General features: G+C 43.3%; 1 protein-coding gene across 2 annotated transcripts in view; it reads right to left on the bottom strand.

Moving 5' to 3' along the window:
* The window catches only part of AMPH (amphiphysin), a 278,616-nt gene that overhangs the window by 69,044 nt on the left and 192,875 nt on the right, over nucleotides 1–16,697 (bottom strand). For both annotated transcript variants that reach the window (XM_035026533.1, XM_035026534.1), the window contains exons 10-11: nucleotides 12,951–13,089; nucleotides 11,762–11,890 (exon numbers count right to left, since the gene is read on the bottom strand). In XM_035026533.1, the coding sequence (XP_034882424.1) occupies nucleotides 11,762–11,890; nucleotides 12,951–13,089 (268 nt within the window). The remainder of the gene's footprint in view (nucleotides 1–11,761; nucleotides 11,891–12,950; nucleotides 13,090–16,697) is intronic.

Below are 16,697 nucleotides of genomic sequence, written 5' to 3'. Positions count from 1 at the left end.
ATTGGAAGAACAAATATTGTGAAGATGTCAATGCTACCTAGAGCAATCTACACATTCAATGCAATCCCCATCAAAATACCATCCACTTTTTTCAAAGAAATGGAACAAATAATCCTAAAATTTGTATGGAACCCGAAAAGACCCCGCATAGCCAGAGGAATGTTGAAAAAGAAAAGCAAAGCCGGCGGCATCACAATTCCGGACTTCAAGCTCTGTTACAAAGGTGTCATCATCAAGACAGCATGGTACTGGCACAAAAACAGACACATAGATCAATGGAACAGAATAGAGAGCCCAGAAATGGACCCTCAACTCTATGGTCAACTCATCTTCGACAAAGCAGGAAAGAATGTCCAATCGAACAAAGACAGTCTCTTCAACAAATGGTGTTGGGAAAATTGGATAGCCACATGCAGAAGAATGAAACTGGACCATTTCCTTACACCACACACAAAAATAGACTCCAAGTGGTTGAAAGACCTCAATGTGAGACAGGAGTCCATCAAAATCCTAAAGGAGAACACAGGCAGCAACCTCTTTGACCTCAGCCGAAGCAACTTCTTCCTAGAAACATGGCCAAAGGCAAGGGAAGCAAGGGCAAAAATGAACTATTGGGACTTCATCAAGATAAAAAGCTTTTGCAAAGCAAAGGAAACAGTCAACAAAACCAAAAGACAACCGACAGGATGGGAGAAGATATTTGCAAATGACATATCAGATAAAGGGCTAGTATCCAAGATCTATAAAGAACTCATCAAACTCAACACCCAAAGAACAAAGAATCCAATCAAGAAATGGGCAGAAGACATGAACAGACATTTTTCCAAAGAAGACATCCAAATGGCCAACAGACACATGAAAAAGTGCTCAATATCGCTCAGCATCAGGGAAATCCAAATCAAAACCTCAATGAGATACCACCTCACACCAGTCAGAATAGCTAAAATTAACAAGTCAGGAAACGACAGATGTTGGCGGGGATGCGGAGAAAGGGGAACCCTCCTACACTGTTGGTGGGAATGCAAGCTGGTGCAGCCACTCTGGAAAACAGGATGGAGGTTCCTCAAAAAGTTGAAAATAGAGCTACCATACTATCCAGCAATTGCACTAATGGGTATTTACCCCAAAGATACAAAAGTAGGGATCCGAAGGGGCATGTGCACCCCAATGTTTATAGCAGCAATAGCCAAGCTGTGGAAAGAGCCAAGATGTCCATCGACAGATGAATGGATAAAGAAGATGTGGTAAATATATACAATGGAATATTATGCAGCCATCAAAAGGAATGAGATCTTGCCATTTGCAACGACATGGATGGAACTGGAGGGTATTATGTTGAGAGAAATAAATCAAGCAGAGAAAGACATGTATCATATGACCTCACTGATATGAGGAATTCTTAATCGCAGGAAACAAACTGAGGGTTGCTGGAGTGGGGGGTGGGGTGGGAGGGATGGGGTGACTGGGTGATAGACACTGGGGAGGGTATGGGCTCTGGTAAGCGCTGTGAATTGTGCAAGACTGTGGAATCTCAGATCTGTACCTCTGAAACAAATAATGCAATATATGTTAAGAAAAAAAAAAGAAGAAGAAGGTAGCGGGAGGGGAAGAATGAAGCGGGGGAAATTGGAGGGGTGGACGAACCATGAGAGACGATGGACTCTGAAAAACAAACTGAGGGTTCTAGAGGGGAGGGGGGTGGGAGGATGGGTTAGCCTGGTGGTGGGTATTGAGGAGGGCACATTCTGCATGGAGCACTGGGTGTTATGCACAAACAATGAATCATGGAACACTTCATCTAGAACTAATGATGTAATGTATGGGGATAAAAAAAAATGAATTGCTGATACATGCTACAAAATGGATGAACTTCATAATAATTATGCCGAATAAAAGATGCCAGACCAAAAAGGGTACACACACTGTATGATTCCATCTGTATAAAATTCTAGGAAATTCAAACGAACATATGGGGACAGAAAGAGGAGTGTCTGCCTGGAGGGTTCGGTATGTGGAGAGGAACAGGAGCGATTATAGACACAAAGAAACTCTGGGGGTGACAGTTATATTCATTATCTTGATCCTGGTGATGGTTTCATGGGTGTACACATACTTCAAAACTTATCAAAATGTATACTTTAGGGGCACCTGGGTGGCTCAGTCGGTTAAGCATCCGACTCTTGATTTGGGCTCAGGTCATGATCTCAGGGTTGTGAGATCAAGCCCTGCATCAGGCTCTGGGCTGGATGTGGAGCCTGCTTAAGAGTCTCTTTCTCCTCTCCCTCTACCCAATGACAAAAAGTACATTAGTAAGAGTGGTTTTTGCTGGGAAACATCACTATGCTTTTAAATTTTTACTTTTTGCTTCTCTGTAATTTACTAGTTTTTTGTGTTAACAATGCATCCTTCATGGCATTATTCTTATAAGCGTATCAGGTAACAGACATTTCATTTTATAGCCACAGACACAAAACATTTAGAGTCTCCAAATTGCAGGCAGGCAGGCAGACAAACAGATGGACAGACAGACAGACACACACAATGATTTCTTAATGATAACACAATACTGTAATATAGCTTGAAATCAGGCAACGTGATGCCCCCAGTTTTGTTTTTCTTTTTCAACATCTCCTTGGCAATTCGGGGTCTTTTCTGATTCCATACAAATTTTAGGACTGTTTGTTCCAGCACTTTGAAAAATGTCATTGGAATTTTGATCGGGATGGCATTGAAGGTATAGATTGCTCTGGGTAGTATAGACATTTTAACAATGTTTCTTCTTCCGATCCATGAGCATGGAATGTTTTTCCATCTTTTTGTCTTCTTCAATTTCTGTCATGAGTGTTCTGTAGTTCCTAGAGTAGAGATCCTTTACCTCTTTGGTTAGGTTTATTCCAAGGTATCTTACGGTTTTTGGTGCCATTGTAAATGGAATCGTTTCTCTAATTTCTCTTTCTACAGTTGCGTTGTTAGTGTATAAGAAAGCAACTGATTTCTGTGCATTGATTTTGTATCCTGCCACATTACTGAATTGCTGTATGAGTTCTAGTAATTTGGGGGTGGAGTCTTTTGGATTTTCCACATAAAGTATCATGTCATCTGCTAAGAGAGAGAGTTTGACTTCTTCTTTGCCAATTTGAATACATTTTATTTTTTTGTTGTTGTCTGATTGCTGTTAGGACTTTCTAGTACTATATTGAACAATGGTGGCGAGAGTGGGCATCTTTGACGTGTTCCTGATCTTAAGGGAAAGGCTCTCAGCTTTTCCCCATTAAGGATGATATTCACTGTGGGTTTTTCATAGATGGATTTTATGAAATTGAGGAATGTTCCCTCTAACCCTATAGTCTGAAGAAAGCAGTGATCACCAAGGCAGCATGGTATTGCCACAAAAACAGACATATAGGCCAATGGAAAAGAATAGAGAACCCATTATGGATCCTCAATTCTATGGACAAAGCAGGAAAAAATATGCAATGGAAAAAAGACAGTCTCCTCAATAAATGGTGCTGGGAAAATTGGACAGCTCTATACAGAGAATGAAACTCGACCATTCTCTAACACCATACACAAAGGTAAACTCAAAGTGGATGAGAGACCTCAATGTGAGACAGGAATCCATCAAAATCCTAGAGGAGAACATAGGCAGTAACCTCTTTGACATCGGCCACAGCAACTTCTTTCAAGATACATCTCCAAAGGCTAGTGAAACAAAAGCAAAAATGTACTTTTGAGACTTCATCAAGATAAAAAGCTTCTGCACAGCAAAGGAAACAGTCAACAAAACAAAGAGGCAACCCACAGAATGGGAGAAGATATTTGCAAATGACACTACAGATAAAGGGCTGGTATCCAAGATCTATAAAGAACTTCTCAAATTCAACACCCAAAAAACAAATAATCAAGTCAGAAAGTGGGCAGAAGATATGAAAAGACACTTCTCCGAAGAAGACATACAAATGGCTAACAGACACATGAAAAAATGTTCATCATTATTAGCCAGCAGGGAAATCCAAATCAAAACCATTGAGATACCACCTTACACCAGTTAGAATGGCAAAAATGGACAGGGAGAGAAACAACAAATGTTGGGAGAGGTTGTGGAGAACGGGGAACCCTCTTACACTGTTGGTGGGAATGCAAGTTGGTACAGCCACTTCGGAAAACAGTGTGGAGGTGCCTCAAAAATTTAAAAATAGAGCTACCCTATGACCCAGCAATTGCACTCCTGGGTATTTAGCCCAAAGACACAGATGTAGTGAAAAGAAGGGCCATATGCACCCCAATGTTCATAGCAGCAATGTCTGCAATAGCCAAACTGTGGAAAAAGCCAAGTTGCCCTTCAACAGATGAATGGATAAAGAAGATGTGGTCCATATACACAATGGAATAATGCTCAGCCATCAGAAAGGATGAATAACCCAACTTTTACATCAACATGGATGGGACTGGAGGAGATTATGCTAAGTGATATAAGTCAAGCAGAGAAAGTCAATTATCATATGGTTTCACTTATTTGTGGAACATAAAGAATAGCATGGAGGACATTAGGAGAAGGAAGGGAAAAATGAAGGGGGGCGGTAATCGGAGGGAGAGATGAACCATGAGAGACTATGGACCCTGAGAAACAAACTGAGGGTTTTAGAGGGGAGGGGGGTGGGGGGATGGGTTAGGCCGGTCAGGTTATGGGTATTAAGGAGTTCACGTACTGCATGGAGTACTGGGTGTTATACGAAAACAATGACTTGTGGATCACTACATCAAAAACTAATGATGTTTTGTATGGTGACTAACATAATAAAATAAAACTTTAAAAAATGATAACACAATATTTCAGTTAGCTGGATGACAATAAAGCCATAGGTACTATTTCTTCCCAAGAGTTTTTTTTTATTCTTTTATTAAACTTATTTTGAGGACATTTACTCTATTCTAAATATGATGCAGGACACTTATAACTTCCCAATAAGGCAGGGGAGGTCAGATAAAAACGCTAAAATAATACAATGAAGATCCATTTACCCATGACCTAGACTTGTCACAAATGTTACCACATTTGCTCTATGTGCCTACCCATGTTTATATAATCCAGCAAACACTCTCATGAGCTGACACACAGCAAACTAAACTTTCTAAGGAACTGTTTCCCTAGGTGGGTTGGTTTGGTTTTTATTGGAACAGGTTGGGAGATGGTACAACCATCTTTAGTGTAGCATGTCATGAGTTTGCTCATTGGCCTTGCATACACTCTGAGCAAGAGCGTAACAGCTGACAGTACTGAGAAGAGGTACAGAGGGGAGAGGGATAGGATCTGTGCTTACAGTGACCTTCTGTGATGACCACTGGATGAACAAAGACCCTCTTACCACCGCATCTGGGATTTAATAATATCGCTGATATGTAACAACCTGAAGGACATTGCTAATACCGAAAACCCAGAGACATTTCTAGAGAACATGCACCCTGAACATTAAGGAGAGAAAGAATTAAGATGGATTTGTTCAATTTACTGGACATCTAGTATCCACTGTCTCTCAGGTGCTTAAGATGCTGGCACCTACAGTCTACAGGCTTCTGCTTTCCACATCTGCCCAGGGAGCCACAGTATGGCAGAAAGATGACAGGTCTGCACAACTTCAGAGTAGGGATTAATGGCCTGTAAATCACAGGAATGATGTCAAGACTCAATCGAAGGAGACTCTGCATAGAACATACTCAGTCACGTGCTTCCCCATCAGGAGCTCCTTCCCGTCTCCCCAGCTCATTCTTCTGCATTCCCCTTCCCCCCTTCCTCTCCTGGCCTCTTGGCACCAGCTAACCCCCACTCTCTGTCCATACCTCAAACCATGTTCAAAAATACAGAATCTCAGGGCGCCTGGGTGGCTCAGTTGGTTAAGCGACTGCCTTCAGCTCAGGTCATGATCCTGGAGTCCCGGGATCGAGTCCCACATCGGGCTCCCTGCTCGGCGGGGAGCCTGCTTCTCCCTCTGACCCTCCCCCATCTCGTGCTCTCTCTCTCTCTGTCTCATTCTCTCTCTCAAATAAATAAATAGAATCTTTAGAAAAATAAAAATAAAATAATGCTTAAAAAAATACAGAATCTCAAAAAAGCTTCACACCATGAGATGCTTTGTAGAGGGGTAAAATATAAAATGCAAAACGGGGAAAGTACAAAAAGTCTAGGCATTGTTAGACGTTCAGGAGTCTGGGAACCTCAGAAGGTTGTGAGGCCAACTTATACAATGATTTAAGAATATTGGCAGGGCCCCAGATGAAAAATAAACCGCACTGCATGGCTACTGCTGCTGAAGGAACCCATGGTGCTGCGGGTGACCCACCAGGGCAACAGACGGACCAAATCGGGGCTTGAAATGCAATTTTCTTCCTTCGAATTTCCATATTCCTAATTCTTTCTGTGTTAAAAGAATGCTAACATGTTTACTTTGAAAAAATATCAACCGAAAGAAGAGGCAGCTGGTCCAGAAATATAGCTACGGTTGAAAAGAAAAGCCAGGGCGGGGTGCCTGGGTGGCTCAGTTGGTTAAGCGACTGCCTTCGGCTCAGGTCATGATCCTGGAGTCCCGGGATCGAGTCCCGCATCGGGCTCCCTGCTCAATGGGGAGTCTGCTTCTCCCTCTGACCCTCCCCCTCTCATGCTCTCTCTCTCTCTCTCTCTCTCTCTCTCATTCTCGCTCTCAAATGGATAAATAAAATCTTTAAAAAAAAAAAAAAAAAGAAAAGAAAAGCCAGGGCGATATTCAAAACCAGGTGACAGATACCTGGGAAGTGAGGGGTGTGCATGCACAGGATTGCAGGATGGCCTCTGTCTGGATTGACCAGATAAAAAAGACCCTTTTGCAAACTTATTAAGCAAGTTGAAAATCTACTTCCATTTGATTGGGTAGGAAAAATAGGATGATTTCATGAACTTAAAATGTGAGATGCAGCATTTGGCCAGAAAGCGGAGAAGTAAGGGTGTCAGAGTTAATGGCGCTAACATGACGCCCACAGCCATGTGACTGCAAGGCTGTGCCGCTGTCTTGCCTTCCCCCACTGCAGGTACGCCCAGCAAGAACGGCGATATGGGCCTGGAGGAATGAACTTGGATGGTCAAAAGATAATCCATCTGGGTTTGTAAAGGAGAATGCTATATGAAAGAGAGAAAATGGGCAACATCATTGTTGGGAAAAGATTTAGGCAAAATACCTGAAGGTTACCTACTATGAAAAAAAAAAATCCGAAAACAGGTAATCTCTTCTGAGACGTAGATAGGCAAGAAGGGACCCTGCCCCGAGCCCTGCCCCTCAGGGGGCCCCCACCCTTTTGAGCACCTTTCCTGGTATTTTCTGATTCCTCTTTTGGTGGTGGAAGCTGTGGCTAGCAAGGCTATCCCGTCAGGGCACCCCGCGTCTGCAGCAGGACCACGTGGGCCTGGCCCACCCCCTCCTCTTTGGAGCGCTCTGTGACCCTACTCTATATGGAGGAGCTCTGGGGCTCACGTCACGTCTACCCAGTCGTCCTGGAACGTGGTGGCCAGGTTTGTTTCCAAGAGGGCAGCTGGTGAGCAGACTGCTCCCACTGGCTAGGCTAGCATGGCATTTCGTGTATGGAATCCCCTGAGACTGACCACCAGAACGTTGCTGACACGCTCACTTCAAGAGACTCAAACTGGTTATATGGACAGAACCCCCCCAACCCACCGCCCCCCAAGCAAAAATATTTGCTCAGAGCTACAGTCCCTGTGGAAAGCCCTGCTGGGAAAGGAGGGTGAACCTGGATGGAATTAGAAGAGAAGGCAGTCCAAAACATTGAAGGAAAAAGAAAAAACCTTGCATGTGTACATATCTATGTGTATATATACACGATTGCTTTCTCTGTCTTGATCTGTTAAAATCCTATTTATATGCCATAAATTTGGTCTCCAGGAACATAATACCTTCTAAATAAAAAATGTTTCACCCAACGCCCATTTTCCTGAAACAGGTAGTGCTTTGGAAGGAAAGGGAGACTGTTTGAGAAACTCTGATTTAAACAAACAGGGCTTTTGTTGAACTTCTCAGAGCCTTGAACACACTGACATAAACTATGTAAAGAAAAAGGGGATGCAGCCCCCCCCCGCCAGCCTCTTATGACCAGGAACCACTTTTCACAGCATCTTATGGGATGTGATGGAAAATGCTGTTTTAAAAGAATAATGCAGGAACACACACACACACACACACACACACATACAAACACACAGGAGATTTCTTCCTATTTAGTTTCTTGGGAGGGAAAAATAGAGAGGGCTGGGTTTGTCCTCTGGCAGTTCCATTTTTGTAAACACAGAACCAGAGAAGCAAGGTCAGCCCTTTGTTGTTGACACACAGACCTCTCCCTGTAAGCAGGCAAGGCTATCTCACAGAGAAGATTCTATGAGAGAGTTAAGATCTGGGGCCATTAGAGGGCTCTGTAGGTCTGACGGATTTGTTTCGAATCCCATGACACACTCAGGAGAGACTGTCACTGTAATGAAGCTTGGTGGACGAGACATACAAATCTGTCAGTGGGGAGGAATATCTCAGTCACCACATCTGGAGCTTATGGCTGGGATTAATACAAACGCTGTTCTTCCCCACTGAGGCTCAGGATAAAAATAGCAAACTGGGGACATAAACCTATCTGTTCAATGCAGAATGACTTAATATCCTTTGTAAAAATATCAAAATAAAATTGAAACAGACCACTCCCTATTATTATAAATGCATGTATCTGGGAGAAAAGCTTTTCAGCTACATCTCAGCTTGCTAGCTTCCAAGACTCTGATCCCATACAGCTGGTGTTTCTATTTATTCGTTTTCATTGTTTACCTGTGCATGTCTAAAAACATCACAGTCCCGGGGCAACACTCTCGGGCCCCCTCCCTCTTCCGGAGCTCTGTACTATCACTTTGCTATCGCTCAATAAACCTTGCTTTGCTGCCCACCAAATAAATAAATAAATAAAATAAAAACAGTCCTGATGAGACAGTCTGTTCACTTAGAATATGCAGCTTGACAAATAATCTGATCAACACATCTGATATTACAAGCATGCACATATGTGTATGTGGGAGTCCAACGGTCAGAAATATGGAGTATTTCCAGTCACGCAGTTTTTAAGTGGAGCAGTTATAAATGGTCAATCAAGATATACCCTTGACTCAGCTGGATATTTCCCTGGAAGAAATCTGTTCATTCACTGTGGTACTTTGTTCATGGCCATACATTTGGAAATGCTGGCCAACAACAGTGGTTCTCACAGCGTGATCCCACAACCTGCAGCATCAGCATCACTGGGAGGCTTGTGAGGAGTACAGATTCTTGGCCCCCACTCCAGATCTGCTGACTCAGAAACTCTGCTGCATGTGACCCCAAAGGGGTGAAGGAACACATATCTGTGGATATCTACAGAGGAACAAGCAACAGAGGAAGCAGTCAAGAAGCTTCAGGGAAAGGCAGCATCTGTGGACTTTAAAGTAAAGCTAGATCATATCACTCAGTAAGTGAGAAAGTGCACTGAGACATAAATCCCTGTCTCACGCCGTCTCTTGACATGGTGACATGAGACGAACAGCCACTTAGTCAATGGAGAAGCTTCTGGTCACACACTGTGGTCCACCGCGGGAGCCACGCTGCTTCAGATGTGGAAAAAAACAGAGAAACCCCCTTCTCCCTCCTCCCGATGAAAAGAAAACAATATAAATGAAGCTTAGCCCCCAAAATGCACCCCCACAAGGTCTCTGGTGGTTAGTTCTTTCAAAACCACCCAGCACACCCAACCAGCGTGTTATAAAAGGTCCTCCCCAGGGCCATGGAGCGGTGCGCCAAGACCAGCCAGGCTGGGGCAGGCGGCCCTCCAGCCAACTGCGTCACTGTGGCAGCCCCAGCCCGAGCCCCTTCTGCTTTGAAAGGTGCCGGCTCTCCCTCTGTCCGACTCTTGACTTTTCCCACGACCGCTACTCAACAGTATCGTGAAAGTTCGTGCCCTTAGAAGTACTTCAGGGCCTCTTCTAGCATTTGTAATTTAAAAAGTGCTTTCTTTTTTTTTTCCTATGACGAAGGACCCTTATGTGAGCCATCCAACTGCAAATAACAAAACATTTTAAAGGAAAGAACATTTTTGAACCCCAGCTTTGCTTTAGAACTTGTCTATGCGCCATGTTGCCTCGACTTCAGTTGCCTCGGGTGCTAAATGGAGGGGTCTTCAGCCAAGGACATGTGGCTTCTAGGTGAGCACACTCTGTATTAGTGGATGGGACTGAGAGCATGTTCTTCAAGGGTGCAGGGGAAAGCAACTTGAATAAGGATATGATCACCCTAAAACACTCTCAGTCTGAAAACTGATGTAGCAAAAAAGAGAAGGAAGCTGAGCTGTTAGCCAATCAAAGGGACGGGACCAGGTTGGAAATGAAAACTGCTGGAGTTTGGGGCCCATGCAATGGCAGGTGCCAGGTAGAGCCCTGGCTCTGAGACCACTATCCCTGGAGGCATCTATGGAGCCACAGAGATTATCTGTCCGTGTGCTCATCAACATGCAAGGCTCCCTCCTCAAAGGAGCTGCTAAATCACATGTCAAGGCCCTGTTACCTTACCAAACTCACCATCTCCTACCAACAACAGAAGAAGGAAAACAACAGCTAAAAGCTATTGCACCTTATTGATAAACGCCCTTAAAAGCAATGACACATTACGATTTGCCACTGCGTTGCTTCTTAGTTTCTATTTCTTGAGCTCTCTGTGATTAGTACATCATTCCTGTCATTATCAACAGGATGTGATTGTAATTGGCATGTTGTACACAGTGTTGTTATGGACGCACTCAGTAATTACAGCACTGCGTTCACACCTCTTGCAAAATGTAGGTATTATTTCTGACCCTGAGAACACTGGGAGCAAGTGATATTGGCAGGATGTGTCTGAGGACTTTCACTCTTAAAGAAATGGCTTCAATGGCATGAGGAACAGCTCTGGAGGTGAAGAATCTTCATTCTCAAGGCAACGGGACAACCAAGTGGCCAGCAGAGAGGGCTGTGCCGCCTATCAAGGGAGCTGGAGCTGGAGAAGGTGCGCCCAGGTCTCTTTGCCAAATCATGTAAATGGATACAGTTACTTGTGCTGAAGGGCGAAAGGCTTAAAAATATTCACCTCTTTTAATTTCATTTTCCTATTCTCTACCAGGAAGCAATATAAAAGAAACAACTGAGAGTGTAAACATGAATTAACATATATTGATGTTCGCAGAAGTGCTGGTAAAAAAACAGGAAAATGGGAAGCGACCTGTGACTGCAATCATGGGCTAGTCCATCCATCAGATGGAATACTCTGGCTATGCATTTTCTTTTGAAAAGATGATATTATGACATGAAAAAGATGTTCAATAAGATTAAGTAGAAAAGTCAGGAATCCATAACAATACAATCTGAATGTTGTGGTACAGAACATAAACCTAGAAACCAAAGCCTGAAGGAAAATACACCAAAGTGCATCAGTGGCTACATGAGAGTAGTATGATGTAAGTGATCGTTAAAATTCTTCATTTTACACTTTTTAGTATTTCCAAATACTGTGTGTACACCTTCCATTTGAGAATGCTTTAGACATACCACGTGATTAAAGCCAACCTGGATGAGACCGGAAATGACGCTGCTGGCTCTAACATCTGCCACCTTGAAAGCTGGTCCCTGAGAGTCCCTCTGCCTTGGTACCTGTGTGCTCATCCCAGCTCTGCAGCAGGCTCTTACCTGTGAAGGTGTCGTCACACTGATTTCCGGAACAAAGTTGTCCTCGAAGAAACTGATGATGTTCTCCTGCTGGAGTTCCTTCGTTGGGGTGACTTTAGGCAGAGGTGGGACGGGAGGTCCCTTCCTTGTCTACAAAACATCAGAGACACAAGCAAATTAATTCGGCCAAAGACAGCATGTGAGATGTGTAGAAATGCCACATGAACAGCACTGGGCGGACATTATCGGTCACTGACTGACATTTAGATATACACAGAGAAATAAGGGACCTGATTGAGTAGAGAATGCTGTCTGCCTTGGTGGCTCTGGGAGCACCAACAAGCAAGGGCCCCCCGAGAAACACTCAGGCAAGGTGACCCCATCCACCTCAATGCCAATTCTACATGCAGGGCCACAAGGCCAGGCGCCCACACCTCTCAAGTTAAACTAGGGCGACCCCCTTTGTGAAGTCAACCGAAACGGATTCCTCACTTCAGCAAGAAATTCGAATTTTAACAGTACAATCAGGAAAGCTTTTCACTGGACTCAGTGAAACCACCCACAGACAGCACGAACTTCAGTTTCCAATAGAGTGTTTTGAGAAGAACTTCACAGATCTATTCCATGGATCTTCTCACCACTTTCCTTAGTTTCAAAGACTTGAACTTCAAGTCTTGTTGTAGGAATTTCATCTTCACCCCAAGTGGGGAAGACAAGGGTGGCAATGTTTCTCTATATTGACCTTTTCCAGTCCTTACTGTGTCTCTCAATCGCTTGTTCCAGATGCTTTTGTTGAGTGTCTACTCATGTGCCACACCCTGTGGGTGATACCAAAAATGTGAAGTGGTATATAAACATCATGGCTTTCTTGGCCATACTTGCTCCAAGTGTAACCTTAATTGCTAGAGGAGGGAATGTCCAGGGAGAAGGTGAGATTGATCAGGGCCTTCTGAGAGCGAGAAGTGGGAGGTGAGGAGGGCATGCAAGCCTAAGGAAGCTGAGGCTGTGGAGAGAAGTCTCAACCACCCAAACAGGAATCCAAATTGGAGAACTAAGTTGATTCCTTAGTGACCATCAAAATGCCTACAGCCTCAAAGCCTCCCCAACTGGAAACTCCTTTCAGTGCCCTAGCACCATGGGATTATCCCCAGATGGGGTCACCTCATCACGAGTTCTTCCATTCTCCCCAGTGTATTTGACCTCTTCCTACCTGTGAAGGTGACCTAGGCCTTGCTGGTGCAGGAGACGCAGGTGTCAGCGTGTGATTGGGACTAGCTGTCGGGCTCGGGATGGGTGAAGGCTCCTCGGGTGGTGAGGGTGTCTTTGCGATGCGGAGAGGACCAGAATCGCTAGGTGAACACACAAGAGTCAGCAATGAGCCTTCTAAAGAACAGCACTTACTTTCCAGGGGTATTCTGTCCCAGAGGAATCTGGAGGCACTTCTGGTTCTATCAGGCATCTAGCCCCCTTCTAAGTTAATTCTGGTGGTTATTAACAGTGTTGGTGATACTGGTACCATTTATTGTCTGTGGTCTGTGTGCCAGACCCCATTCATGTATATTCTCTCTGTCACAACACCCTTGCATCACTGTCCCCACTTTACAGGTAGTAAAGTGGGGCACAGAAAGGTTAAATACCCCTAAAGTCACTCAGCAATTTGGTGGGTCTGAATTCAGGCCGTGGGAACGCAAACCCCCTGTTCTTTCCATTGTGCCAAAGAGACTCTGTGAGAACCTTCCAAATATAAGCTGCCTTAGCTGAACTACCTTCACTTTTGATTTACAAGAGAATCTTGCTATGCCATAATGTATAGAAAAACCTACTCTGAAAATTATAAATCTGACGGTAAAGGCATTCTCAGGATAGTGTTAAGATTTTATAGAAATCGGGGTGCCTGGGTGGTTCAGTGGGTTAAGCGTCTGCCTTTGGCTCAGGCCATGATCTCAGGGTCCTGGGATCGAGCCCCACATGGGGCTCCCTGCTCAGCGGGGAGCCTGCTTCTCCCTCAGCCCATCCCCCCACTTGTACGTACTTTCTCTCTCAAGTAAATAAAGATTTTATAGAAGTCTTTTGTGATAACATTTGGAAACAAATTCCTTAGTTATTCCTCTTTCTACACCTTATAAAACAAAGACTCCGCTCAGACACCTTGACAATGCAAACAAATTATGTGAAGGCAGAGAGTCAGTAACGTTTTCTGAGAGCCCACTGCATTGCTGGCACTGGGCCAGATGCCTGGAACCAGCCCAGATGCAACGAGCAGGAGGGCACTTGGGACACATCCTACTCTCTAAGTCTTTCTAATGTCTACAGATTGAGGGAGTAGGGTCTGTACCTCAAAATAAACAAGCACATACAGCAGAGCATGGTCTACATAGCCAAGGGAGTGGGTCCTGTGGAGAAAACAGATGAGCTGCATGATTGAGGCTGTGCCAGCAATCATGGCCTCTGCCGGGAAGCGTGGCCCCAATCTATGCTCAACAGGGAGTCCACTGAGCTCACTCACCACCTCGTTCTGCAGAGGAATGATGAAAAAAATTAAAGGAACATTTGTTAAGCTGCCGTGGCCCCATTTTCTCTTCGTTTTATCTGATTCAGCAATATTGATATTTTCATGTTGTCCCTTTCATGTCTCTATGAGGGAATAACTCTTAACTTTTTCATGTACGTCACTGCTAAAACACCCAATGTCATTTTGATGTTCTTATTACAACTTTTTCTTTGTTTCAAGTTCATATTATATTGGAAACAGCAGTCCTTTCCCCTATTCTTTTAGGGAATGCTCTTTTCCTTAGAAAGGTAAGAGATACTAAACGCTTACCTTGTATAACCACTGTAGCAGAGACTATTATGAGTACAGCAAATACAGAACATCAAAAAAGAAAATTAGCTCTCTCCAGAGAGATCTCAAAATATGCTGATGGGGGCATCTGTGCAGGAGTGTGTGTTTTTATAAATGTGTGTGTATGACTGTTTATGTTGATTGACATTAAAAATGTAAATATTACCTTACAAGCCATTTAATTCAATACCATCTTTTTTTCTCTGTTGATTAAAAAAAAAATGAGATCTTTAACCAGAGGATTAATTGGATACACTTAAGGAAGGCAAAGTAAGTTAACTGCAGAGTCATAAAATGGAAAGCTAGATCTTTTGACTTCCAGCCCAAGGCTCATTAGCCTGCATTCCTTGAGTACATAATGCCTGAGAAGGAAGGAATAAAGGGATTCCAAAATCACAGGAGAAAGCTGGTGGGAGGCCAACTCCTGGAAAGGTAGACAATTCACTTACAAATCGCTGGGCCTTTGGTATATTTGACGGGCATACTCACGATAACAATGCGCAAGAGAATCAAAACAATGCAGTGTTGGGAGGGGAGGAGCAAGATGGCGGAGGAGTAGGAGACCTAAATTTCGTCTGGTCCCAGGGATTCAACTAGATAGAAATCAGCCCATTCTGAACACCTATGAACTCAACAGGAGATTGAAGAAAAGAATAGCAGCAACTCTCTGAACAGAAAAGCGACCACTTTCTGGAAGGTCTCTTCTGATTTGTTTAGTGTGTATTTTTCGGGGGTTGTTGTTACACTGTTAGCATTTTGTTCTCTCATTCATCTATTATCCTCTGGACAAAATGACAAGATGGAAAAACTCACCTCAAAAAAAAAAGAAAGAACAAGAGGTAGTACTGACTGCCAAGGACCTAATCAATACAGACAGTTGTAAGATGTCGGAACTAGAGTTCAGAATCACGATTTTAAAGATACTAGCTGGGATTGAAAAAAGCTTGGAAGATACTAGAGAAATGCTGTCTGGAGAAATAAAACAACTAAAATCTAACCAAGTCGAAATCAAAAAGGCTATTAATGAGGTGCAATAAAAAATGGAGGCTCAAACTGCTAGGATAAATGAGGCAGAAAAGAGAATTAGGGATATAGAAGACCAAATGATGGAAAATAAAGAAGCTGAGAAAAAGAGAGATAAACAACTACTGGATCACGAGGACAGAATTCGAGAGATAAGTGATACCGTAAGATGAAACAGTATTAGAATAACTGGGATCCCAGAAAAAGAAGAAAGAGAGAGAGGGACAGAAGATATATTGGAGCAAATTATAGCAGAGAACTTCCCTAATCTGGGGAAGGAAACAAGCATCAAAATCCAGGAGGCACAGAGAACCCCCATCAAAATCAATAAAAATAGGTCAACACCCCGAAATCTAATAGTAAAACGTACAAGTTTCAGAGACAAAGAGAAAATCCTGAAAGCAGCTTGGGAGAAGAGATAATGTAACCTACAATGGTAGAAACATTAGATTGGCAACAGACCTATCCACAGAGACCTGGCAGGACAGAAAGGACTGGCATGATATATTCAGAGCACTAAATGAGAAAAATATGCAGCCAAGAATACTATATCCAGCTAGGCTGTCACTGAAAATAGAAGGAGAGAGAAAAAGCTTCCAGGACAAACAAAAACTGAAGGAATTTGCAAACACGAAACCAGCCCTACAAGAAATCTTGAAAGGGGTCCTCTAAACAAAGAGAGAGCCTAAAAGCAACATAGAACAGAAAGGAACATCGACAATATACAGTAACAGTCACCTTACAGGCAGTACAGTAGCACTAAATTCCTATCTTTCAATAGTTACCCTGAATGTAAATGGGCTAAATGCCCCAATCAAAAGACACAGGCTGTCAGATTGGATAAAAAAAATAAGACCCATCGATATGCTGTCTGCAAGAGACTCATTTTAGACCCAAAGACACCCCCAGATTGAAAGTGAAGGGGTGGAAAACCATTTACCATGCTAATGGACACCAAAAGAAAGCTGGGGTGGCAATCCTTATATCAGACAAATTAGATTTTAAACCAAAGACTGTAATAAGAGATGAGGAAGGACAATTATATCCTACTTAAAGGGTCTATCCAACAAGAAGATCTAACAATTGTAAATA

The sequence above is a fragment of the Mirounga leonina genome, unplaced genomic scaffold (genome assembly GCF_011800145.1).
Source record: "Mirounga leonina isolate KUSES-001 unplaced genomic scaffold, KU_Mleo_1.0 Mir_199, whole genome shotgun sequence".
Taxonomy (NCBI): domain Eukaryota; kingdom Metazoa; phylum Chordata; class Mammalia; order Carnivora; family Phocidae; genus Mirounga; species Mirounga leonina.
This window is presented reverse-complemented; position numbering and strand designations above follow the sequence as displayed.